The sequence below is a fragment of the Prionailurus viverrinus genome, chromosome B4 (assembly GCF_022837055.1).
Source record: "Prionailurus viverrinus isolate Anna chromosome B4, UM_Priviv_1.0, whole genome shotgun sequence".
In the NCBI taxonomy this organism is placed as follows: Eukaryota; Metazoa; Chordata; class Mammalia; order Carnivora; family Felidae; genus Prionailurus; species Prionailurus viverrinus.
Window position 1 is genome coordinate 29,336,691 of NC_062567.1, and position 26,413 is coordinate 29,363,103.

Consider the following 26,413-nt stretch of genomic DNA (forward strand, 5'->3'; position numbering starts at 1 on the left):
GAAAATGGCTCTAGCACCCAAATTTGTGCCATCATAAATCCAGGGTTTCCAGTAGGGCTCTTAACACTGTTCCCCTAACTCGATATTTTTCTAGTTAGCTCACTTTTCTTTTCTCCAAAAACCATTTTAAACTTTTCTTCTATCCTCATATTTTTACTTCCTGTTATATGGAGAAGTCATCCCATGGGAACTTCTCAACTGCCCATAACTATTTATTCTGTCTCCTGACCTCCTGTTTACAGGGCTGTATTTCTCACTAGATTCTAACTCTGAATAAGGACTTACTAGTGCCAGGCAGTGTTTTGTGCCCTCTCTGGATTTTTTAATACAGTATATCATTATCTTCCACAACATAATTAGAATACTATAGGGGTATTCAAGACACAGATGAAGAAACAGTGGTCAGAGAAGCTTCGATAAGCCCCATGTTCCCCACTGTAGCCCATTAATATATGGCATAGTGTTTGAGACTGGGTAGGTGTTCAATGAAAATTTTTAAAATTAATTTTCACTTAAAGCCCATGGGGCAAGGGAAGCACATAGGGGAGGTTTGAAGACATAAGGTAGAGAGGGAATCAATAACAGAACAGTTATTTGAGTTGATAGACAATCAGACAAAGAACACAGGTAAGGGGATTGGCTTTCAGCATAAAGGAGAAATCTTTTATTTATTTATTTATTTATTTATTTATTGCTTATTTATTTTTGATAGAGAAACAGAGCGTGAGTGGGGGAGGGGCAGAGAGAGAGGGAGACACAGAATCTAAAGTAGGCTCCTGGCTCTGAGCTGTCAGCAATGAGCCTGACACGGGGCTCAAACTCATGAGCTGTGAGATCATGACTTGGGCCAAAATCAGATGCTTAACTACCTGAACCACCCAGGTGCCCAGAAAGGAGAAATCTTTAGAGACCAGAGGCAAAGGGCAAGGGTGGGAGCAAATAAGGATGTTCACTGGAAGGAAAGGGAGTTTCTCTAGGCCAAGTGTGTTTAGAGAGAGAATTGAGGCACTAAGGGTGGGGAATTGAGAAGAGGATTTAAGTATGAAATAGCACTGTAAGGAAAAGGGGCAGAAGCTGACCACGAACACACAAAAGAGGTCACCTGGTGTTCCTGTGCCTGGAGAGAGCACTTATTGAGTGTCTACTGCATGCCAAGAGCATTGGCCATGTCTTTTGATCTTCTCAGTAGCCTTGTGAATACTATTTTATAGGTAAGGAAACTGAGGCTCACTTTCTCAAGGTCACACAGCAGTGGAAGAAGCTGGGGTAGGAATTTAAACCTGACTCCAAAAACCTGTGTTCTTTTCCCACACCCCACTGCTTCTTGTGAACTTTTGGCTCATTATGGAAAAAAGCTCTCCCCACACTGTAATCAACTCTTGGCCAGCTCAAGGCTTTTTAATCACTCCTTTTCTGGGCTAGGAACAGAGAAGATGCTTATGGTTGCGGAAGTACTACCTTGCCAACTGCTGATTTTTTTAATCAAAAGAGGATTTCTCAGCTGCTTGATTAACCCATTCTATGTATCTCTCTCAAATCCAGTACAAAGAAGTTTGTACTTGATTTTTCTTATCAGATACCCAACATGCACAGAATCAGTCTGCCTTGGTTATAAGTAAATTTAACCATGCCTTTTTCCACAACTTAAATTTCAAAAGTTATATAAAACTTTTAAAATACACTTCTCATAAAGTGAATCCAACCAGTCTTTAAAACACAGATGTGAAATGTTATTTCTAAAACTCTTATGTGTTTTTTTCTAATTGAGGGGGGCCCACCTATGGCTGATTTTTTAAATTAACCATCAAAGACTCAACCCTTTAGTTAAGTATTCATGCTTGGGTACCTTTTAAAATCCAAATCCAAATGCCTTGGGAGGAATGGCTCCCTATATCATCCTTTATGGGTCAATTGCATTTGATGAGCATGATAGATCAGGAAAATGATGGAGATAGAAGGAGGAGGAAGATGAGAGAGGGCCTGTTCTTGGGAAAGAGAGAAGTTGTTGGCACCAAAGCGGGAAGAGTGTGAAAAGGAGGAGAGATGGGAATCACAAAGACCAACTTTGTGTAAGAGATGCCAAGAGATAGGGGAGCCCAGGCAGGGAACACCAGGACCTGTAGCTCTTTGTACTTGAGGAGATCAAGGGCAAACACCAGGACCAGAGGGTAAGGCAGAATTTAAGGCCCTGCGTTTGAGTTTGGAATCAGAGGCTGGAATAGGGTGTAGATGCAACATGGTGGCTTTGAACATTTGGGGAAATGAAGGAATGGTTGCTTGCCTTTGTGGGCATGTAGATCAAAGAGGTCTATAGGGCCTAGATGATATATTAATAATTGCATATTTATAAATGGGATCATCAAAGGTCCACAGAAGATTCCTCTGAGTCACTCAAAAGTAAAGGAGTGCATGTATCTTCTTTGTGGTAGGATGGATGGGGTGTTGGAAAACTCTGCCCAGGTATAATTCCCCAGTAGAACTTGTCAGTAACCCTGGATGTATTTCTAACACCTGTATTTATTTCTAATAAATTATTACCCATTTAGGTACTATTGGGTCAGAAAGCATACTTTCTATAATATTTTTTTATGCCTCACAGAAATTCTGGTTTGGACAGGGCATGTACTCTGTTCTGTATTCCTTTCCTTAGAGTCTTACTGGGTTTGGCTAGTGAAGAGACTAATAGATTTCAATGTAAATAAAAGGACACAGGACAGAACTTGGTACCTGAGAAGGAGATATGGAAGTCATCAAAGAGGAAGATGCAGAAAGAGAGTTCACAGGATCCCAAAGACACATTTCACCTACTTTTTAAGTTGGTCCTTGCCCCAAGCCCAGCAGAGTGCCTCCAGCTAGGTTCTAGTTGAATGGGGGATATCATGGGAGATTTAGAGGCAAAATATAGGTCTGGAGAATCACATAAAGGAGGACATAGGATGGCACCCAAAATGTTTCAGTAAAGGCTTGATTGTGCTAGGGAATTTACACTGCTGATAATCCAAATGGAATTAACGCCTTTTGTTGTTAACTTGACACTTCTCACACAAGTTAATGAATAGCTTACAGTAAAACTAAATCAGTAACTTCAGGGCCTAGAAAAGAGTTATCGACTCACATCAGGCCCACCCTTACTTTATTGAACTTGGAAACATCTGTGTTAGTCTTGTACTAATCCTTCTTGAGTTGGCACAATATGATTGTGTTGGAAAGTCATGGAATTCACCACATTCATCCTTTAATTAGACTAAACTTGGATTTAAAAGCTTCTGTGTGATTTGGAAAAATCCAATCTTTGGTCTCAGACTGCTAAATCCTTTGAGAATTTTGAAGTGCAAATATATAAATCATAATACAGTGTTAGGTTCTGTTAATCTTAAGAGTATGTGAGTCATTTTAAACCTAGAGTATTTTGGACTTAGTCATTTCCTTCACATGAAATCCAACTTTCCAGCATAAAAATTACGAAGTGTAAAATTTTCCAGTGTATGGAATTACAAGTCTAAAACATGGAAACTGCATGGATGTAATATTGCTGGGACTACAGCTTTTTGTTGCAACTCTGATGTAATTTTTTTTTTTTGCTTCATCTGAACTTTTTTTCTATATTATTTTTTGATTCTTATTCCTATTTATATATTCTTCTTGCTATGAACTGTAACTTCATTTTCTCCAGGGTCAATTAGTTTCACACGAAGAAAGTGTCTACAACTGAATATGGTGCAAAAAAATCCCCTCCCATATCATGGCAGTTAATGGAGACACCGAATGTAATTCTCAGTTCTCAAAAAACATGTGTTGAATGAACAGACTTCTAGAATGGCATAAATTTTAAAAATAAAAGAAATTCTTTTGAGTGGGTGAAGCACTGATCCTTAACCATTATAACACATTGGACATCACAAACATCTCATTGAAGAGTATATATTTTGAATTTCCTTCTCTGTTTTTATAAATAGAGATTTAAAATATCTGATTTTTGTCTCAATCATATCATTTGTTCCTCAGAAGAATTGTGTGAGAAGGGCAGAGGAACAGTATGTTAATTATACCTCAAGGGGAAAAAAGGGGGGGAGGGAGAAAAAAAAGAACAACAGAGCAATAATTATTATCCTCATTCATGGATAAGGGAAATCAAGTCCAGAAAAATTGACAAGATTATAAGCTACTTAAAAACTAGGGCAAGAACACATAAATTCTGATTTTAGTCTTTTTTTTTTTTTTTTTGTATTTTACTACATTACTTCCAGTTGAAGGCAGACTTAACTATGGTGAAGAGAAAGATGACATGTGAATATATTAGTGTGGGGAGCTGTGGTAGTCATTAATGGCATTCAATAAGTATTTCCAGTTTCTTTTTTTGGGCACATGCTAGGATTACTTCCCTGTGCCCTTTGGGTACCATATAGCCATATGACTTGCTTTGGTTAATGACACATGTAGATATGACACCTGTCATTTCCAGGAAGAAATTAAGAATCAGTTGATATATTCCTTCCCAAATATACAGGGACAATGGAAGCACATGCCAAGATAAAGCTTTCACCAACCTGGATTTCTGAACACCTAGGGTGAACAGAATCCCTTTGCTGACACATGGTGGACACATGTAAATGACAAATTATTTTTTGTTGTGGTAAACCATTGAGATTTTGGAGCTGTTATTGTAGCAAAGCCTAACTTATTTTGATTGATACAGAAATTAAGGAGCATAAATGGGTAATGCATGGATCAATTGGTAAATGGGTGGATGGATGGTTAGAGTAAAATGGATGGACGTACAAAATAACTAGTGGCTGGATGAGGTCCAAGAGATAAACCTTTTCTCTTTGTATCAATATCCTAAATGCACTGATTCAAATAAGGTGCAAACCACTGGGTTCTAGAAAGGGACTTTTATACATTAGGACACACTTATATGTTCATTTTCACAAGCAAAGTATCTATAGCTACATACTTTACTTCTTTTAAAAAAATGTTTATTTATTTTAGAGAGAGAGAGAGTGCAGAGGAGGGGCAGAGAGAGAGGGAGAGAGACAAACACCAGTAGAATCCACTGCCAGCATGGAGCACAACGTGGGCTTGATCCCATGAACTGTGAGATCATGACCTGAGTGGAAATCAAGAGTCAATGCTTAACCAACTGAGCCACCCAGGCGCTGCTATAGACTGTATTTCTAATCTCAGTATGGTAAGCAGAATAATGGTCCCCCCAAAATATCTATGCCCTAGTCCCCAGAATTTGTGAAGATGTTATTTTACATAGCAAAGGGACTTTGTCAGTATAATTAAATTAGGATCTTGAGATATGATTATCTCTTATTCTGGATTATCTGGGTCAGCCCGATGTAATCATAAGGATCTTTATAAGTAAAACAGGGAAGCAGATGAGTCAGAGAAGGAGACGTGATATCAGAAGCAGAGGTTGGAATGATGTAATTGCTGGAAGGGGTCATGAACCAAGAAAGGCAGGCAGCTTCTAGAAGCTGAAAAAGGCAAGGAAATAGATTCTCCCTTTAAGCCTCCAGAAAGGTTGTAGCTCTGTCAAACCATGATTTTAGCCCAATAAGGCCCATTTTGGACCCCGGGCCTCCACAACTATAAAATAATACATCTGTGTTGTTCTAAGCCATGAAGTTTGTGGTAATTTGTTAGAGTGACAATAAGAAATGAATATAACCAATTATTTATGATTATTGATATTTGAGCTCAAGAGACCAAATCTCTTAGCAAAGGAATACAGCAAATCCATCACCACTTCTGGGGGAAACATGCTACATGATTTGTAAACTGCTTAAGCAAAGCCCAGTTCAGATGGGAAAGTTTTCTCTGACCCTACCATCCCAAGGTGGCACTAAAAGTTCCTGAAGTTGTTTATAGCAGCACTATCAACAATAGCCAAAGTATAGAAAGAGCCCAAATGTCCATCAATGGATGAATGGATAAAGAAAATGTGGTATATATATAAAATGGAGTATTACTCGGCAATCAAAAAGAATGAAATCTTGCCATTTGCAACTACGTGGATGGAACTGGAGGGTATTATGCTAAGTGAAATCAGTCAGAGAAAGACAGAAATCATATGAATTCACTCATATGATGACTTTAAGAGACAAAACAGATGAACATAAAGGAAGGGAAACAAAAATAATATAAAAACAGGGAGGGGGACAAAACAGAAGAGACTCATAAATATGGAGAACAAACTGAGGGTTGCTAGAGGGTTTGTGGGATGGGGGATGGGCTTAATGAGTAAGGGGCATTAAGGAATCTAGTCCTGAAATCATTGCTTCACTACATGCTAATTTGGATGTACATTTAAAAAAATAAAAAATAAAGTTAAAAATGGAAAAAAAAAGTTCCTGAAGTTGTTATTGTTGGTAACATTCTCTTTGCATTTGTCTCTTCTGCCTTAGAGTTCTCAAAATAGTTGAATTTGCATAACCAGATTTTTTTTTTTTGGTTATTAGAATATATCAGTTGCCCATTGCAGCACCAGAAAATTGTCAACTGGCACCATCACAGATCTGAGAGAATTCTGGGTCTGTTAATTTCTTTTGACACTGGACCCTGCAGGTCCTGTGTCACTTGTTAGTTCTTAAGCTCCTTGGAAACAGGAACAGGTCTTAAGTCTCTTTGCATCTCTCTCTAGGCACTGGCACAATGTTTTAGGGAAGTAATTTTCTGTACAACATCATAATTTTGAGAGCTTATTATAAGGTAAATAAGATAGTGTCCTGGCTCTGAAATAGCACACAGTCCAGTGGGAGAGACAGAGAGAGAGACATGTACAAATTAGATATAGTGTTGCAAGGGTTATACCAAGAAGGATGAATTGGGAAGACAATTGAGAGGAATGAGTTGAGAAAGGAGGAACAATAACTCAGTGTGAAGCGGTCAAGGAAGACTTCAGAGAGGAGTTAAAAATTTGCCTGGGTCTTTAAAAATAAAAGACCCCTAACTAGCGGTTTGCTAAGAGAGAACAAACTTGCAGGCAGAGGGTAACACATTCAAAAGCATGACGTGTTTGCAGGGAGCATTTGCAAAACAGTGAGAGCTAGAACAGAAAGTGGTCAAGAAAGGTGGTACCAGTCACTGGCTTTATGCCTTCATTTTCAAGTACAGATGTGGGGTCGGTTGTACTAGCTGAGTAGTTCTCAAATCTACCGAATCAGAACCATTGAAGGGGGGTAGTGCCCAGGCACCAGCATTTTATAGACAGATCCTACTGTACAACCAGAATCAAAAACATTGACTTAAATGGGTTCACAATTTCCTTCTAGATCAGAAATGACATGATGCTATGAAATGATACCTATTATTTGGTTCTAACAAACTGCTTTTAATATTGACTTCCATTTTAAGAATATTATTTCTAAAAATAGAATTTTTGATAACCAAATTTAAAGTTTGTGTATTTTAAGATTTAAACAAATATTTTATGCTTCTTAAGAGTAGATACATTTTTGAGATAATTATGGTTTCTAGGAGAAAATAATTTATTTGCATAAGTTAGTATTTATCAGTCAAGAAATAAGATAACATGCCTCTTTGAAATCAGGTGTCCTGATTTCAATGTTCTGTCCCTGGGTTGGGAATACAGTCAACTTCTAAGCCTGTACTATGCCCTGGGATTTATTTTCTTACAGAGAGCTATTTTCACAGTAGAACATTAGGCTTGGTCTGGACTCTGGACAGGATCAATATTGAATTTTTTCCTATATAGGCAAATGTCCCATATGAAGTAAGGAGTGTTATTATATTAGAAAGGGCCCTAAATCCACTGCTGTGCAAGGGTTCTGCTATCTATATCTTTTAAGAATGATGTGTTTGTTTTATTTATTACCATTGCCAGTTTGTCCATTTTGCTTTAAAAATGCACATGAGAAGAAAACAGAGGCAAAATGCTTCATGATATTGGATTTGGCAGTGATTTCTTGGATATGACACCAAAAGAATAGGCAACAAAAGCAAATATAGGTAAATGGGACTACATCAAAATTTAAAACTTGCATACATAACAGGACACAATCAACACAATGAGAAGGTAATGTATGGAAAAGGAGAAGATATTAGCAAATCATATATCTGGTAAGACACTAATATCAAGAATATATTAACAACTCTTACAACTCAACAACAACAAAAAATCATATAACCTGATTAAAAAATGGGCAAAGGACCTGAATAGACATTTCACCAAAGGTGATATACAAATAGCCAACAAGTATATAAAAAGATGCTTATTAGTAATCATCAGAGAAATGCAAACCACAATCACAATGAAATATCACCTCAGAGCCACTAAAGTGGCTACTACCAAAACCTGGAAGATAACAAGTAATGGGATTGCTGGGAAGATGGTGGAGTTGGAGGACCCTAAGATCACTTCATCTCATGGACACAACTGGATAACACTTATATCACTGTAAATAACCCAGAAAACAACCCAAAGGCTGGCACAATAAAGTCCACAACTAAATGTAAGGAAGAGGCCATACTGAAGAGGGTAGGAAGGGCCAAGACTTGGTGGGAAGCTAAACTTACCTGTGGGACTGTCCTTGGGAGGGAGGGACCTGAGAAGGGAGAGAAACAGACTATCACACTGCAGAGTCCACACAGGAGAGATGATTCTGTATAACATTTGGCTTTAAAAACCAGAGGGGCCAAATTTTGTGAGTTCTTTCAACCAGTGGGACTTAAAGCCTAGAATTTTAAAAATCAGTAGACTGGACTCTGAGAGAGCTGGGAGGGTGAGAGGAAGCTGAGTCCCTGACCTTAAAGAGATAGCGTAACAAACAGCTCATAGAGATATATAGTGTGGAAGCAGCATTTTGAGAAATGCCTGGGGAATACAGGAGAAAGGGTTATTTATTAATCTTAGAGCATATCCTAGAGGGACAGAGATAACTGGGAGACCCCTCCAGGAACAAAGGAGCTGTCAGGTGCCATTTTCCTCCCCAGCCTCCCAGCATAAACATTTGTCCATCCACCTATAAGAACCAGTGCTCCACAGACTTTCACTACTTAATTTGTTTACACCAAGCTCTGCCCATCCAGGCTTCAGGGATCTGCTCTCAGCACCAGGCTTGCCTCATTCCGGGCACTATGGTCCTCTTCCCCCAGAAGACTGGTGCAAACCTTGCCAACACCACATCTTCCCACCTGCCCACTTTGCGGGGCCTCAGTCCTGGGGCAGCAGCAGTGGATCCCCTGTTTTGATGGATCACATGTAAACCTTGTTAAAACTGTGCACCATGCACCACGTACTTTGAGGATCTGCACCCGTACCCACCCTCCAATACACTCTTCTCAGGAGCCTATTCAAACTGGGGCCACAAGCCTGGCAGTGTGCTAGCAGCCCTGACAGGGGCCAGCACTGCTCCAAAGTGATTCTTGACCTCGGGAGAAGAAAGATAACTACATACACCAGTCAGAATGCAGCACCAGCAGTGGGTTGGGTGCAGACAGTTGGTTTGATTGCAGGCCCTCCCCTCTCCAGTGAAAGCTTCTCAGAGAACAACACAAAAAGTGCCCTGCAGTTTGGTGCTACTGAATCATTGGAAATGTCTGGTCTGACTCAACTCAAGCCTAAGGCAGCGAAGACTGGCCTACTAACACTGCAAAGACCAAACTCTGCCCACAACAGGCAAAGAAAGCCATTGCCGACAACTGGACTAATGGAAAAAGTGGCTCAGCCACAATAGCAGGACACACGCAACACACATAGAAGACACCACTGAAGGGCCAGGTTCTGGTAAACAGGGGACCCTACACTAGAAGGCACTATAGGACCTCTTCTTCAGAAGGCCATAAGCAAGAGACATAGCTGACTTTTCTAATACATGGAAACAGACACAGAAAGTTAGAAATAATGAGGAGACAGAGAACTACATCCCAAATGAAAGAATAGAACAAAACTACACCAAGAGACCTGAGCAAAACAGAGATAAGTAAAATTTCTGATAGAGAATGTAGATAAATGATCATAAAGATACTCATCAAAGACTTGAGGAAGAGTGGAGAACATTAGTGAATCCTTAAGAAAGAGAAAAAAGAATCAATCAGGGGTGAATAATTCAATAAATGAAATTAAAAATACACTAGAAAGAATAAATAGTAGACTAGAGTAAGAAGAACAAATAAGTGACCTGGAGGACAGAGTAATGGGAAGTAATCAGGCTGAGCAGGTGAAAGAAAAAAAATTCTGCAAAATGAGAAAAAACTTAGGGAAATCTTATGCTCCATCAAGCATAACAACATTTGAATTATGGGGATACCAGAAGGAGAAGAGAGAGAAAAGGGAGCAAAAATTTATTTGAAGAAATAATAACTTAAAACTTCCTAAATCTGGGGAAGGAAACAGAAATCCAGATCTACCTGGCACAGACAGCCCCCATAAAAATCAACCCAAGGAGGCCCACACCAAGATATATAGCAATTAAAATGGCAAAAAGTAGTGAAAAAGAGAGAATAGAAGGAGAGGTAAAGAGTTTCCTAGATGCACGAAAGTTAAAGGAATTCATGAACATTAAAACAGCTCTACAAGAAACATTAAAAGGGACCTTAGACTGGAAAGGAAAGATCATAAATAAAAGTAAGAAAAGTAGGAAGCAAAAAAGTAGTAAAAATAAGTGTATTTATAAAAATCAGTCAAGGGGCTCCTAAAATTAAAAAAAAAAAGTAAAGTATGACACCATACATGTAAAACATGGAGGGGAGAGGAATAAAGAATGCGTTCAAACTTAGGCAGCTATCAACTTAATATAGACTGCTATATGCAGAAGATATAAACAAACCTAGTGGTAACCATATACAAAAACCAGTAATAGATATGCAAAAAATAGAAAGGAATCCAAGTATATCACTAAATAAAGACAACTTACCATGAGAGAAGAGAGCAAGGGAAGAAAAGAACAGAGAAGAACTTGAAATACAACCACAAAAGAAGTAACTAAATGGTAATTTATACATATGTATCAATAATTACTTTGAATGTAAATTGACTAAACACTCCAACAAAAAGACATAGAGTGACAGAATGGGTAAAAAAAATAAGACCCAGCTATATTCTGCCTACAAAATTCATTTCAGACTTAGAGACATATGCAGATTGAAAGTGATGGGATCGAGAAACATCCAACATGCAAATGGGTATCAAAAGAAAGCCAGATTGGGGCGCCTGGGTGGCGCAGTCGGTTAAGCGTCTGACTTCAGCCAGGTCACGATCTCGCGGTCTGTGAGTTCAAGCTCCGCGTCAGGCTCTGGGCTGATGGCTCGGAGCCTGGAGCCTGTTTCCGATTCTGTGTCTCCCTCTCTCTCTGCCCCTCCCCCGTTCATGCTCTGTCTCTCTCTGTCCCAAAAATAAATAAACGTTGAAAAAAAAATTTAAAAAAAAAAAGAAAAGAAAGCCAGATAGCAATACTTATTTTGGACAAAAAAAAATTTAAAACATAGACTGCAACAAGAGACAGAGAGGGACACTACATAATCGTAAAAGGGCACACCAACAAGAAAATATAACAATTTTAAATATTTATGCACCCAACATGGAAGCTGCCAAATACATAAAACAGTTAAAAATAAACATGAAGGAAATAATCAATAGTAATACAATAGTAGTAGCTTTAACACCCCACTTACATCAATGGACAGATCATCTGAACATAAAATCAATGAGGAAACAGTGGCTTTGAATGATGCATTGGACTAGATGGATATAACAGATATATTTAGAACATTTCATCCCAAAACAGCAGAATAAACATTCTTTTAAGGTGGACATAGAACATTCTCCAGAATAGATCATATACTGGGCCACAAAACAAGTCTCAACAAATTCAAAAAGATCAGAGACATACATGCATGTTTCTGACTACAGCTTTATGATCAACCACAAGAAAAAATTGGGAAAGAACACATATACATGGAGGTTAAGTAATGTGCTACTAAACAAATGAATGGGTAAACTAAAAAATCAAAGAAGACTCAAAAATTACATGGAGATAAGTGAAAATGAAAACACAATGGTCCAAAATCTTTGGGAGGCAGCAAAAGTGGTTCTAAGAGGGAAGTTTATAGCAATACAGGGCTACCTCAAGAAGCAAGAAAAATGTTAAATAAACAAGCTAATCTTGCACCTAAAGGAGCTAGAAAAACAAGAACAAACAAAACCTAAAACAAGCAGAAGGAAGGAAATAATAAAGATTAAAAGAGAAATAAGTGATATACAAACTAAAAAAACAATAGAGCAGATCATGAAACTAGGAGCTGGTTCTTCAAAAAGATCAACAAAATTACACCTGTAGCCCATTAAAAAAAAAAAAAAGAAAAAGAAAAGGAAAGATAAAGAAAAGAGAAAGGGACTCAAATAAACAAAATCAGAAATGAAAGAAAAGATATAACAACCAACACCACAGAAATACAAAGGATTATAAGAAATTATTGTGAAAAATTATATGCCAAAAAATTGGGCAACCTGGAAGAAATGGGAAATTCCTAGAAAAATATAATTTACCAAAACTGAAACAGGAAGAAATGGAAAATTTGAACACACCAATTACCAGCAATGAAATTGAATCAGTAATCAAAAAACTTCCAACAAACAAAAGTCCAGGACCAGATGGCTTCATAGGTGAATTCTTTCAAACATTTAAAGAAGAGTTAATACCTATTCTCAAACTTTTCCAAAAAATAGAAGTGGAAGAAAAACTTCCAGCTTCATTCTATGAGGACAGCATTACCCTGACAGCAAAACCAGATAAAGACACAGCAAAAAAAGAGAACTACAGGCCAATATCTCTGATGAACATAAATGCAAAAAATCTTTAACAAAATATTAGCAAACCAAATCCAACAATACATTAAAAAAATTCATTCACCATGATCAGGTATGATTTATTCATGGGTTGTCAGGGTGGTTCAATATTCACAAATCAATCAATGTGATACATCACATCAATAAAAGAAAGGATAAAAAATGTGATTATTTCAACAGACGCAGAAAAAGCATTTGACAAAGCACAATGTCCATTCATGATAAAAACCCTCAACACAGTAGGTTTAGAGGGAATGTACCTCAACAGAATACAGGCCTTCTATAAAAACCTCCAGTGAACATCATACTCAATGGTGAAAAACTGAGAGTTTTTCCCCTAAGGTCAGGAACAAGACAAGGATGTCCACTCTCACCATTTTTATTCAACATAATATTGGACGTCCTAATCACAGCAATCAGAGAGGAGAAAGGAATAAAGGGCATCCAAATCAGTAAGGAAAAAGTAAAACTCTTACTATTTGCAGATGACATGATAGTACAAATAAGAAAACCCTAAAGACTTCACCAAAAAACTACTGGAACTGATAAATGAATTCTGTAGGATAACAGAATATAAAGTCAATGTATAGAAATCCACTGTATTTCTATACACTAAATACAGTGTATACACTAAATACAGGAAGAGAAGTTAAGAAAACAATCCCATTTACAATTGCACCAAAACAAATACCTAGGAATGAACTTAACTGAGGAGGTAAAAGACCTGTACTCTGAAAACTATAAAACACTGAGGAAAGAGACTGAAGACTACACAAACAAATGTAGACATTCCATGCTTATGGATTGGAAGAACAGATATTGTTAAAATGTCCCATACTACCTGAAGCAATCTACAGATTTAATGCAATACCTATCAAAAGAGTATTTTTCACAGAACGAGAACAAACAATCCTAAAATTGAAACCATAAAAGAGCTCAAATAACCAAAGCAATCTTGAAAAAGAAAAACAAAGCTGGAGGTATCACAATTTCAGACTTCAAATTATATTACAAACTGCAGTAATCAAAATAGTATGGAACTGGGACAAAAATAGACACACAGATAAATGGCACAGAATAGAAATCCCAGAAATACACCCACAGTTTTATGGTCAATTAATCGTTAACAAAGGAGACAAGAATACACAATGGGATAAAGTCAGTCTCTTCAATAAATGGTTGTGGGAAAACTGGACAGCTACATGAAAAAGAATGAAAATGGACCACTTCCTTACACCAAACTAAAATGTGTTAAGATGTGAGACCTGAAATCACTAAAATCCTAGAAGAGATCATAGGCAGTAATTTTTCTGATATCAGCGGTAGCAGCATATTTCTAGATATGTGTCCTGAGGCAAGGGAAAAAAAGCAAAAATAAACTCTTGGGGCTATATCATAATAAAAAGGCTCTGCACAGCAAAGAAAATAACCAATAAAACTAAAAAGCAACCTATGGAATGGGAGAAGATATTTGCAAAAGACATATCCAATAAAGGGTTAATATCCAAAATATATAAAGAACTTATACATTTCCCACCAAACCCTCAAATAATCTAATTTCAAAATGGGAATAAGACATGAACAGACATCTTTTCCAAAGAAGACATACAGATGGCCAACAGACACATGAAAAGCTGCTCAACGTCACTCATCATTAAAGAAATGCAAATCAAAACCACAATGAGATATTACCTCACACCTGTCAGAATGGCTAAAATAAAAAACACATGAAACAGCTAGTGTTAGGATGTGTTGTTCACTTTTGGTGGGAATGCAAACTGGTATAACCACCATGGGAGACGGTCTGGAGGTTCCTCAAAAAATTAAAAAATAGAATTACCATATGATCTAGTAATCACACTACTCAGCATTTACCCAAAGAATATGAAAACACTAATCTAAGGGATATTGTATTCCTATGTTTATTGTAGCATTATTTACAATAGCCAAGCTATGGAAGCAGCCCAAGTGTCCATCAACAGATGAATGGATAAAGAAGATGTGATATAGTGAATGATGCTCCTGTATATATATAGCTCCTATATATATACAGGAGCATCATTCACTATAGCCAAGAGGTGGAAGCAACCTGAGTGTCCCATCAATGGATGGATAGACAGAGAGGATGTGATGTATACATCCACTGGATTATTATTCACCCTTAAAAAATGAGGAAATACTGTCACATGCTACAACATGGGTGAACTCTAAGGACATTATGTTAAGTGAAATAAGTCACAAAAAGATAAATATTGTATGAGTCCAAGTTCTATGAGGTAGCTATAATAGTCAAATTCACAGAAACAGAAAGAATGATGGTTACCAGGGATTGAGGGGAGGGGGAATGGGCGTTGTTTAATCTGTAGAGTTTTAGGTTTGCAAGGTGAGAAAGTTCTGGCGATGTTTCACAACAACGTGAATATACTTAACATTACAAATATGTACACTTAAAAACTGGTTAAGATGGTAAAGTTTGTGCTATGCGTTTTTTTTTTAACCACGGCAAAACATAAACAAGACAAAATATACATAGAAGCATCACTACAATAAAAAACTGGCTCTTTAATAATGGTAGCTGACTTATAGGCATTTTATCTGTATTAAGATTTAATTTTCCCAACAACCCTATGAAATGGCACTATTCTTAATACCATTTTACAGATGAGGAGACTGAGGCAGAGAGAGGACAGGTAACGTGCCAAAGATCACACACAAGTGGAGCCAGGCAGTGGGTTCAGAGTCAGTGTTCTTAATGTCTCTGTTTTATTGCCTTTCTGCAGTTTACTGGAGTTCCTCTAGTTAATCATGTAAAAATAATGTTCTTTATAAGATATTTTCCAGAATGATTAAATTGAATAATTAGCTTATTTTTGGTTCTCATAGCTACATCTCTCATATAGCTACAAGATACTCTTTAATAGTATTACACAAAGTTTGTATCCCTTTCATGACCTATTACCCTCTGCTCAGAATTCTTATAGAAATTCATGAGGCTTACCAGTTAAGATCTAAAATCATATTTGTTACATAGACTCAGGAAAACCTCAGAGTTTACTTGCAGAAATGAATCTTATTTTCTGGGTCTCTGGTTAAGGACTTGTTACATCCTGCAGGGGATCCACAGAAAGTAGATTTCTGCACTGCATAAACATTATCCTAAAATTCCAAAACTTGAGCAAAGTTCCATCATTAGGTAAGATAGTATCAGGTTCCCTTTAAAGATGCATACACATACTGACACATATTTAGGATTTCAGCCAACCTGCCTCCTGGACTATAAAATGACAGACCACCTGTTTTTGGAAAGTCATGCTCTTGTTAGGTCACTACAGGATGAGCTTTCACTTCCAGCTGAGTTGGTTCCACTGAATAAACATTTACTGAAGAAAAAGAAAACATTTTTAATATCCTTCCTAACTAATATATCAACATCGTTGGTTCCTTTTAGGTCCACAGATTGGGTTTAATTTCTAGTTTAATAGAATTATCCTTATGTAAACAATTCTTTCTTACTTCTTTACAAGTGAAAGAAAGCAGGGTTTTCCAAAACTGCTCTGTGTGGTTACATCTTCAGTTCCAAACAACAAAGCATGAAGTTCTGCCTTTGGACCAGGTGAGGGCACTCCTGTCGTCTCCCAAATATTTACTTAACTCAAGGTGACAAAAAGAAAAAAAGAAAAAAAAAAACCCACTTCTATTTAAATCAGTCAAGTTCGATGACAATAGCTAGTTTGCTTTATCAATTTCTATTTTGTTTCATTTTAGGTCATAACACCATATTCACTTATGTTCTCTGGTTTTCAACCCTGGCCACATATGAGAATCACTTAGGATAGTTTTAGAAACTTTGACTCCCACATTCCATCCCCCCAAATTTTGATTGCATTGGTCTGGGGGTGGTGCCACAGAATGGGTATTTTTAAGAAACAACCGAAGTGCTTCAGATTTGTAGGCAGGAGTGAGAACCACTGCAGGGTGTTACTTCATTAGAAACAAGTTAAGGGACCTATGCTGGAGATTGTTTCTCTAATTTAGAAAACTCAGCAGATCAACCTCTGAGTGGGAAATTGGAAAATAGTGCATTTACGTAAGTGAGACAACTACATGCCACCTCGAAATATTCTTCATGACTCATCCTTTCTCGCATTAAATTTCGGATATGTTCTCATTAGGTGGTGGATCTTTGGGGAGTAGCCCACTCTTTAAATAAAAGTTTCAATACAGCTTAATTTCATTTTTAGCTCACCTTACTGTTAAATAAGGTGATATAAATAGGTACTTTGTCTTTTGTGAATAGTTCTCTGCCAAGGCTTGGAAACCCATTAAAACTTGGTTAAGCATCAGACCCTTGATTTCAGCTTAGGTCATGATCTCACAGTTCATGGGATTGAGCCTCCTGTTGGGCTCTGGGCTGACAGCATGGAACCTGCTTGGGATTCTCTTTCTCTGTCTCTGCCCCTCCCCTGCTTGCATATGTGCATGTGTGCATGCTCTCTCGCAAATAAATACACAAACTTAAAAACAACAACAATAACAAAAACCGTGGTTGTTTAGTTAAAATTTATCTTGACTTTGCTCTTGCCCTGGCCAGTCTTCCTTTACTTCCATCCTTCTGTAGCCACCATTTGCCCTTTCAGATACTACCCATCCTCCTAGGGCCATCTCCTAGGGCCTGTGGCTTAAATCAGCTGAACTAATTTGCTTTTTGATTTGTTCTCTCACTCCTGAGATTTCCAGGATGCTCTCCTTGTAGTTCATAGGCCCCAAGCTCTTTTCCTGCTCCCTTCCTTTCCCTTCATTGCCCACTGGCTCTGTTGTTCACCTTCCATCCTCGACCCTGAGCTGGGCTCTTCCTGAAGGCCCCTGAAGCTTCTGCTGACCAGGGCAGGCATTTCCCACATTTGGCTCCTCTCCCCACTATGAGCTCTCCAGGTCACTGCTCCTCCTCACTAAGCTAGCAGGCAGACTCTGTGCCCTTGGGCCTTTCGTATTAACTAAGAAAATGTTCACTATGCCAATTATTGCATTACTGTGATCATAGGCAGCAAAGATTAGGTGAGTTGGCCTAAGTCAATCAGGGACCCAAGAGGCAAACCTTTCCAAAGCTATCCGGCAGACTCTCAGTCTGTGTGTATGTTCTTGTGTGTAGGTCAGCACCAAACTGTGGAGAAACCTGTACTGTGCTCTGATTGTGTAACTAGTAAACATAGCTCTGGTAAGATCATGATGTTCAGGCATGGATGCACATAGTGATGATCTCAGGGATTTACAGAGACAGCAGAGCAGCTGGGAAAGAACTATAGAAATAGGAATGGCAAGTAGGATTAGTGGCTTCTAGGCCTAGGTCTGCTCTTGATTGTATGAACTTTGGCATGTCTGGACCTCTTTGGGCTTCTGGGTTTGGGGATCTGGTTACAATACACCTTCTAATTCAGCAAGCAAGACTTGAGATTCTACATATCCATCATGCCCCTAGATCTTGCCCCTGCTAATTGTCCATGGAGTAGCAAAGTTCTCCATGACCCTGGGATCTCTGTCTTTAAAAATTCCATGATCTTGGTAGATGACCTCTAACATCTTTAGTTGTATCCCCTTAACCAGTGCTTCCTCCTTCCCTCCTTTCCCCATCAGCCGTTCTGATTCTCAGAACAGGAAGTCTTCAGATGTAGGCTTTGTAAGGCTGCCTCTTCCCTATATGCAGCCCCTGCCCCCTTAAAGGCCTGGTCTTCCCACACTGTTGTGTATGGGAATCTTCCTCCCTCAGGGCTCAGACATTCCAGAGCAGATGCTTCTCCCTTCCTCCCTTTGGCTGACCTTGTTTCCCAGCACAGTTTCTATTCTTTGGTGTGTTCCTACAAACACCTGGCTGGGTAACCGGGACAGCCTGCATCCCACCCAACCCAATAGCATTCATGTACAGCACTGAAGAGTGTCCACTGGATTCAGCAGATCAACCGCTAAGTGGGAAACTGGAAAACAGTACATTAAGCGAGCCATCTACATGCCACCTCAAAATATTCTTCCTGATTCATCCTTTCTCCCATTAAATTTTGGATCCATCCTCATTAGGTGGTGGATCTTTGGGGAGTAGCCCACTCTTTAAATAAAAGTTAATCAGAAGATAATTTCAGAAAGATAGAACTTAATTACATTTTTAGTATAAAGTTTATATTGAGTATTTAATTCAATAAGATATTGTGGGGCCTTAAACTGAAGAATTCAAAATTATGAATACAAAATGCTTGCTGGCCCTCTGTGTGGGCACTGTGCATGGGACAGGGCCAGCATTGTGGAGGCTCAGTATTTTTGAATGAAGGAATTGAATGAAGGAACCTCCCAGTTCTGGAACTTTGGGTACCACAAGGTGGCGGTATGGTATCACACGTGGAAAGCAGATGGCTACACGTGATTTGTTTTGGAGAGACTTCACAGAATGTTTGCACCTATACTTTCAATTGCGTCCTGTACTCTGCAACTGCTTGAGTCTCTGTGTAATTTTTCTTTTGGCAAGACATTCTGATTTTCTTCCCCGAAACTTTCAAGGGACAGGAACCTGCAATGCCATCAGTGCAAGTTAGGAAACTGTAATAATGACAGTTTGCTCCTTAAACGTTCTTATACACTCCCCCCCCCCCCCCCCTGTCCCCTTTTATAGTACTTTCAAATTGCATTTATTATAAAGCAAAGTGGTTCACATGGCTTTCCCCACAAGTAATTATAATGAGCTTTGGCTTTACTAATGGATTTAACCATATTAGATTTTATTTACACTATCTTCTAGCCACACATTAACCATATCCCCTCCCTGCTCCCTCACCTCCCATGTTTGACAAAATTAAAAAAAACAAAACAAAACAAAACACTTGTTCCATATAGTTAATGTAGCACAAAGAGGGTGTTCTGGCAAGGAACCTATTCATTTGTCTAAGGCAAATGTCCAAAATGAGACTCTTCCTCCATTCCCCCCCCCCAAATAAATTTTGAGTCTTTTATTCTATTAATAGATACCATTTGGATATTAGCAACTTTGCAACTCAAGTTTTAGTTTTCAAGGCAAAGAACCAGCACTTGTGTTTCAGTATGTTTCTAAAATCAGTCTTTAGTGATTACAGGTGCAGGTCTTACTAAAACCTTCTAAGAGTTGTCCTCAGAATGTCAGGAGGGTTTTTTTGCTTGTTTAATAAACTTGTTTATATTGTGCACATTTATAGTCATTTTGCAAAAGCTATCAAGTATGGCATTTTACAAAGATATGTTGAAAAATTAATAAAGGAAAAAAGCTTCAAAGTTGGACATTTCCCACTGTCACATAGTTGGAAATGTGTCAATAATGAGAATGCTGCTATGTTAGAACACCAATATGCTAAGTAGTGACTTTTAGCTCTCTCCCCACCCCATATATGTGGTAAAGACTATGGGAAGTGCCCTCAAAATTACACTTTATTACTGAAACTGTAAAGTTTATGGCTGGCTTATATACTCTATATGAGCGTCACCACATGGGTTTGATGCAGGCCACTTATTGGGACTTAAGTTACAAAACAGTAATTCTTTAATAAATAAAACTGCTGGGAGGTGAAGATTTTACAGTGCCTCTGACTTTAAGAAATATAATCAGCATGATAGCTAAAGTAGGTGTTCTTTTATGGCATATCTGATTTAAAAATCCAATTACCACCAAGAATTACTCTGGAAAGGATTTGCAAAATGTTTCTACGAAGAAACTCTTCTTAAAAGCCTCTCACACGAGAAAGATCAGCCAAGGAAGTAGTTTCCATCCTATTAATTAAAAAAAATTTTTTTTAATCACAAAATATTCCTATTAAGAAAAGTAAAGAGAACAAACATTTTAGCAGGATGCAGAGAACATGTCGCCTCCCGCCCTGCAATGTTTGATGCTCCCCATCATTAGCAGGGGTAGCTGCCCATTTCTTATCTTGATTGACAGGTTAATAAGGGACCTGGGGCTATCTTTTCAGTATGAACACACAACCTTACCAATTACTTTTAAATTATTGCTAATCTGTCAGAAAATAACAAGCATGAGGAATAAAAATATCTGGAAAAGTGAAATGTCTGAAGAAGCATTTACTTCCGGTGCTTTTAAAAGGTTCAGTTCAGAAAACTTGCCAGAATTTACTCAATAGAATTTAGGCACTGAGGGTTTTTTTCCCTTTTTTTTTTTTAAGAAAAACTTGTAGTTTATAATAGTTCATTGGTTCAATTAGGGGCGAAAAAGAAGGGAGTTTTGTAATGCAATTGTCCAGCAAAGGAAAACGCTTTAAATTGGGGGATTATGTGCACAGACCACCTGTAGGGCATTCAGAGCCCTTTTCTATAATGCTTCAACCCATGCCTAGCTGCCTGCAGGCTGGCTAACAATGCCGGGAAAAGCTGTTTAAAAGGCTGAGCGCACTTGTGCCTCTGGTCTTCACTAACTGTTACAAGTCTTCCTCTCCCTCGCTCTCTCTCCTTTTTAAAGTAAAAGTCCCACATCCCTTTAATGGAAGAACTTTAAGGCTCCGCGGTGGCCAATTGGTCTGCACCAAGAGGAGCCGGGCAGCAGGGAAAGAAACTTCAGACTATACAGCACATTTGGAGAGGAGAAAAGATCAAAGTTTTTCAAACTCAAAAGACCAAGTTCCCTACAGATTAACCCTATTCATTTAGCTCCTCTTAAAGGAATGATGTGCTGGGCCACTGGGCAGACAGGTAAAAAGTTCAACAATTGCCAAAGCATTCTTCTGCTAATTCAACAGCCTTCTGCTCAAATAAATTAGCTTAGTCTTGACAGAGGAACAATAGCTTTTTCTCTAGAAAAAGAAGCACATTTGATATACACAAGCCTGGAAGGTTATTAAGATGTTAACCCGTTAGTTTAATCCATTAAAGAACGCCTGCTCCGCTACCAGATAGTCAAGTGACTTACACTGTAAAGTGCGATCGATGGTTTAAAACATTAACGTCTGCACTTCAGCAGTGTGTTCAGTCCCTGAAAACCCAGGTGCTTTCAAAATCAGGCACGCCAAGAAATAAATGCGGGGTTTTGAAGCCTTTAGTCATATTATACAAGATAAATAACAAGGCCTGAGTGCAATTATTGCCTTGCAAAAGTTCCACTTACATACACTAAGGTGAGTGTTGTTATCCATGGATCAGAAAAGAGCTCTCATGAAAAACACCACCTTTGGGGAAGGTGCAAAAACTCAATTTTGATTTCAGTTCAACAGTGATATTTACTTTGCTAACAACTTAAGAACTAGAGTTTAACAGGTCATTTTCTCCATGCCTAAGGTCAGAGTACAAAATGAGAAACCAGAAAATGTCCATTTTTTCCAGCGTGTCCTTAGCAAGCACTTTAAAGGTAACAGCTTAGAAGAGGCAGGGGGAGAGGGCGATGTTTAAATCATTTATCAAAAGTCATTTTATTGACAAAATAGAATACTTATATTTGTTCTTACAGGGGTGGCCTCTAAACTTTTTACAAAAAAAATGTACAGACTGTATATCTTTGAATATGTACATATTTTACACATTTTTACAATTTAACAAATAATTATATAAATACATCCTCTAATGTAAGAAACCCGTATTGACTTGGGGTGTATAATTAAGACATTTCTTGTTTGTTTATTTAAGGCATTTGCCTGGTCATTAAGAATACCCAAACCGTGCAATTCCATTAGGTCGCGGTCATCCCTCCTCTAGGATATGTTAGGAGTAAGAATTTACGTAGGAGAGTAGAGGGAGAAAAACAGGTCCCTCAGGTGAAATCTGTAGATCTGGCTTCAAGCTCAGCAAATGGCAACCAGCGAGGGCTACAAACCTTGCGTTCTGAAACGCAGCAGCAGAGTCCACCCTCCGCTGCCAACAGAGATTAACGCCTGGCGGGAGGAGCTCCACGCATATCAATGGAGGAAAGGGGGCTGGGTCTGGGAGCCTTCAATGCCAGGTACTTTGTTCTAAGCGAGTCATTTAAGTCCCAGCTAATGGATACCATTAAGAGTTCATTATCATGCTAATAGCAATCAACACGGTGAAGGGGTGGGAACCTCAGCCCGTCGAGTGTCCCTTCGCTGCACTAGGTTTCCTCGCCCCCCTCCCCATTCCTTCCGGGTGCCCCCTCCCCTCCTCTCAGACCTGGGACAATGGCATTTGCTTTGGATAAGACACGGAGCTGGCCGTGCCAGATCGCCACGTCAGGCCGGTGCTGACGTCGCTGTAGAGGGATCCCGCCCCACCGCCCGGGACCCCGCCCCCACCGGACCCCACGCCCCCACCACCTCCCGGCACCCCCCCCCCCCCTGCGGCCCCAGCGCCGGCGCCCCCCGAAGCACCCTTGCTGGCCCAGCAGCAGCGGGTGCACAGGGCGCGCCACGACTCAAGAGTCTTGCCGGACCAGACCCACACGCCCGAGGTGATGCCCACCACGAGGCACATGAAGTACTTGAGCATGAAGACCGCGTAGTCGGGCCGGCGCGCTTGGTCTGGCTGCAGGTCCCGCAGACACGGGCAGTTGTGCGTGGCCTCCCAGCGCGGGCGGTTGTGCTGCTCATAGAAGAGGCAGGCGACCACGACGGCGGCGGGCACGGTGTAGAGTACGGTGAAGAGACCCAGGCGGATCATGAGCTTCTCCAGTTTGTGCGTCTTGGTGGGGCCGCCCTGCTGCTTGATGACTGAGCGGATGCGGAAGAGCGACACGAAGCCGGCCAGCAGGAACATGGTGCCGATGAAGAGGTAGATGACGAGCGGCGCTAGCACGAAGCCGCGCAGGTTGTCGAGGCTCTGGTTGCCCACGTAGCAGATGCCGGCCACCGGGTCGCCGTCCACGGAGCTGAGCGCCAGGACGGCGATAGACTTGACGCTGGGCACGAGCCACGCGGCCAGGTGGAAGTACTGCGAGTAGCCAGCGATGGCCTCATTGCCCCATTTCATGCCCGCCGCCAGGAACCACGTGAGCGACAGGATCACCCACCAGATGGAGCTGGCCATGCCGAAGAAGTAGACGAGCAAGAAGACCACGGTGCACAGCGCCGGGCCCGTGGTCTCGTAGCGCACGTGCTGCTCCACAGCGCCCAGTTCTTCGTACTCGCCGCGCCCGCCAGGGCCACCCGCGCCCGCGCCCGCCGCGCCCGCGCCCGCTGCCGCCGCCGCGCCGCCTGCGCCTCCCGTACCGCCCGCTCCGGGCGCGCCGCCGCTGCACGCCACCTTCTCGTGGCCCGCCACCAGGCGTACCAGGTAGCCGACAGACACGAAGAGGTAGCAGGCCGACAGGAAGATAATGGGCCGCTCAGGATACTTGAAGCGCTCCATGTCGATGAGGAAGGTGGAGACGGTGGCGAAGGTGGACACGAAGCACAGCACAGACCACAGGCCGATCCAGAAGACGGTGAAGGCGCGTTCGTCCTGGCTGAAGAAGGGGTTGTGGCAGGGCAGCGCGCAGTTGGCAATCTGGCCGGTCTTGACGCGGTTGTAGAGGGGATGCCGCTCGCTGGACACGCTCACCATGGGCGCGCGGCACTGGCAGCCCGGCTCGCAGGGAGCGGAGCCGCCGCCAGGGGGCCGCGCCTTCCCGCCGCCGCCGCCGCCGCGCGTGGGGGGCGCCGCTGCGTCCACGCCGCCACCGCCCCTGCCGCGGGACGGGGGCCTGGCCCCCGGCGGGCGGCCGTGGCCACTGCCGGAGGGCGGCTGCTCACCCGGGGGCGGCGGCGGCAGGCGGCGCGGCGGATTGGGTGCGGCTGTGGTGAGGTCGGTGCGATTGTAGTCCATGCACAGCGTGTCGGGGTTGCCCTGCTCCGGCAGCCGGTCGCAGCGCATGCGGTCGGGCCAGGCGAAGCCGTACTGGCGCATGAGGGGTGCGCAGCCGGCCTTGGCGCGCTCGCAGACCGAGCGGCAAGGAGGCAGGGGCTTCTTGTAGTCCTCCAGGCAGATGGGCGTGTACATGCTGCACAGGAAGAACTTGAGGTCGGGCGAGCACTGGATCTCTACTAGCGGCCAGAACTGGTGCACCTCAAGGCCCGCCTCGTCCTGCGTGTCGTGGTTGAACTGGTTGGGCATGTACGTGTAGTTGTAGCCGATGCCCTTGCACAGCGGCACGGTGATCTCTTGGCAAGCCAGCTCCTTAGCCGAGGCAGCCGCCGCACCGCTCGAGCGCTGCAACAGCGCCAAGGCGGCCAGCAAAGAGGTCACTTCCAACAGGTAACCCCACTCCATGCTGCGCGCCTCGGCCCCGCGCCCTCGCCCTCCAGGCGGAGCGCGGAGGGGCGCCGGGGGATTCGGCAAGGGAGCCGGAGAAGGGGAGAGCGGGTGCCCTGCTGGTCTCCTTGCTGCCTCTCCCGGAAGGCGGGCGGAGTGAGGGGGTGGGGGGTGCCTTGCAGTTAACCTAGTCCCTTCTCGGGACGCGTCCGCACCGCGGGGCCCGAAGCCTGGGCAGCGGCAGTGAGGGTGGCCGCAGGCGTGCACCACAGTCCCCGAGAGTCTGCCCTGATGACTCCGGGTCGGTCGAACTCAGCCCTCTCGCAGCACAGTGGCTAGCCCCCCGCTCATCGTCCCTCTCTCGCTCGCTTTCTCTCCGGCGCGCCCGGGCACTTCTCCACGCGGCGCCGGGGACGGTGCGGTGACTTTGCCGGGCACAGAGGGCGGCGGCCCAGCAAGTTTCCTTTCGGGCCTCGGTGCGCAGTCAAGATGGCTGGGCCAGGCCGCTCGCCGCTCAGGGTCAGCCCCTGCAGCCCCCTTTCTGTCCCCAGGGACTCATGCTTGCCCCCCAACGCTGCGCTGCTCTGCCGCGGGAGTTCGGGACCCGCCTCCGCGGAGGCCGCCGCCCTCTCTCCCAGGCGTCGGTCCGTCGGTCCGCCGCCGGGACTGACAGACTCCACCTCCGGTAAAAGTCCGCTCCGCGCTTCGGCCAGGAATTCGGCGAGGTGTCGGCAGTCCCCTTCTTGCTAGACACACGGAACCAAATCCAGACCAGAAGGCGGAATAGACACCTGAGCGGCGCGGCCCGCGCCCAGCCACCACTGCCTCCGCCGCCGCCTCCTGTTCCTCCACCTCCTCCTCCTCTTCCTCCTCCTCCTCCTCCGCGGGAGCAGCGCCCTTCACCCAACTTCCCGGCTCCGGCCCCGCTCGCACCGCCCGGCCGGCTCATGAATATTTATACAGCGCGGACTCGGTCTCCGCCCTCATCCGGGCGCGCCAATCGCCGGGAGAGGGGGCGGAGTCTACGCGCTCCCAAGTCTCAGCCTTCCTTAAGGCGGTCCGGAGTGTCCCTGCGGCCATGCGAGCCCTCTGCGGATGGAGAGTTTTGGTAACCTTGGGTTTGACCGCAGAGACCGAGGTTTTGCCACGATTGTCTCCACAGCGCTCAGTGCGTTTGAGTTCTTCGTTCCTTTTCCCCGAGTCTGCACTTGGGACTGGGATGGGGGTTTTCTGCCTGCGCGTGCGTTTTTAGGCTCCTTTCAAACAAGTCACGTCCCTGCCTACTGCTGCTGCCTGATGTGGGTGACCCCGCGCCCCTCTATGAGCCGGGTCGGTGGGGAACCCACCCCCACTGGAGTGCACGAGAGCTTGACTGGGGCCGGGCTGTGCGGGAGAACCGGGAAG

The 26,413-nt window shown here is 42.4% G+C and overlaps 1 protein-coding gene across 2 annotated transcripts in view; it reads right to left on the reverse strand.

Moving 5' to 3' along the window:
* The window catches only part of FZD8 (frizzled class receptor 8), a 28,541-nt gene extending 3,513 nt beyond the window's left edge, over positions 1-25,028 (reverse strand). Inside the window, exons 1-2 of one of the 2 annotated variants that reach the window (XM_047868196.1) lie at positions 21,231-25,028; positions 4,908-4,910 (exon numbers count right to left, since the gene is read on the reverse strand). In XM_047868196.1, coding sequence (XP_047724152.1) covers positions 22,949-25,027 — 2,079 coding nt within the window. In that variant the 5' untranslated portion in view covers position 25,028 and the 3' untranslated portion in view covers positions 4,908-4,910; positions 21,231-22,948. Of the gene's footprint in view, positions 1-4,907; positions 4,911-9,923; positions 9,932-21,230 lie in introns of those variants that run through there. The other variant, XM_047868197.1, reaches the window with a different exon arrangement.
* Positions 25,029-26,413: the final 1,385 nt, after the last annotated feature.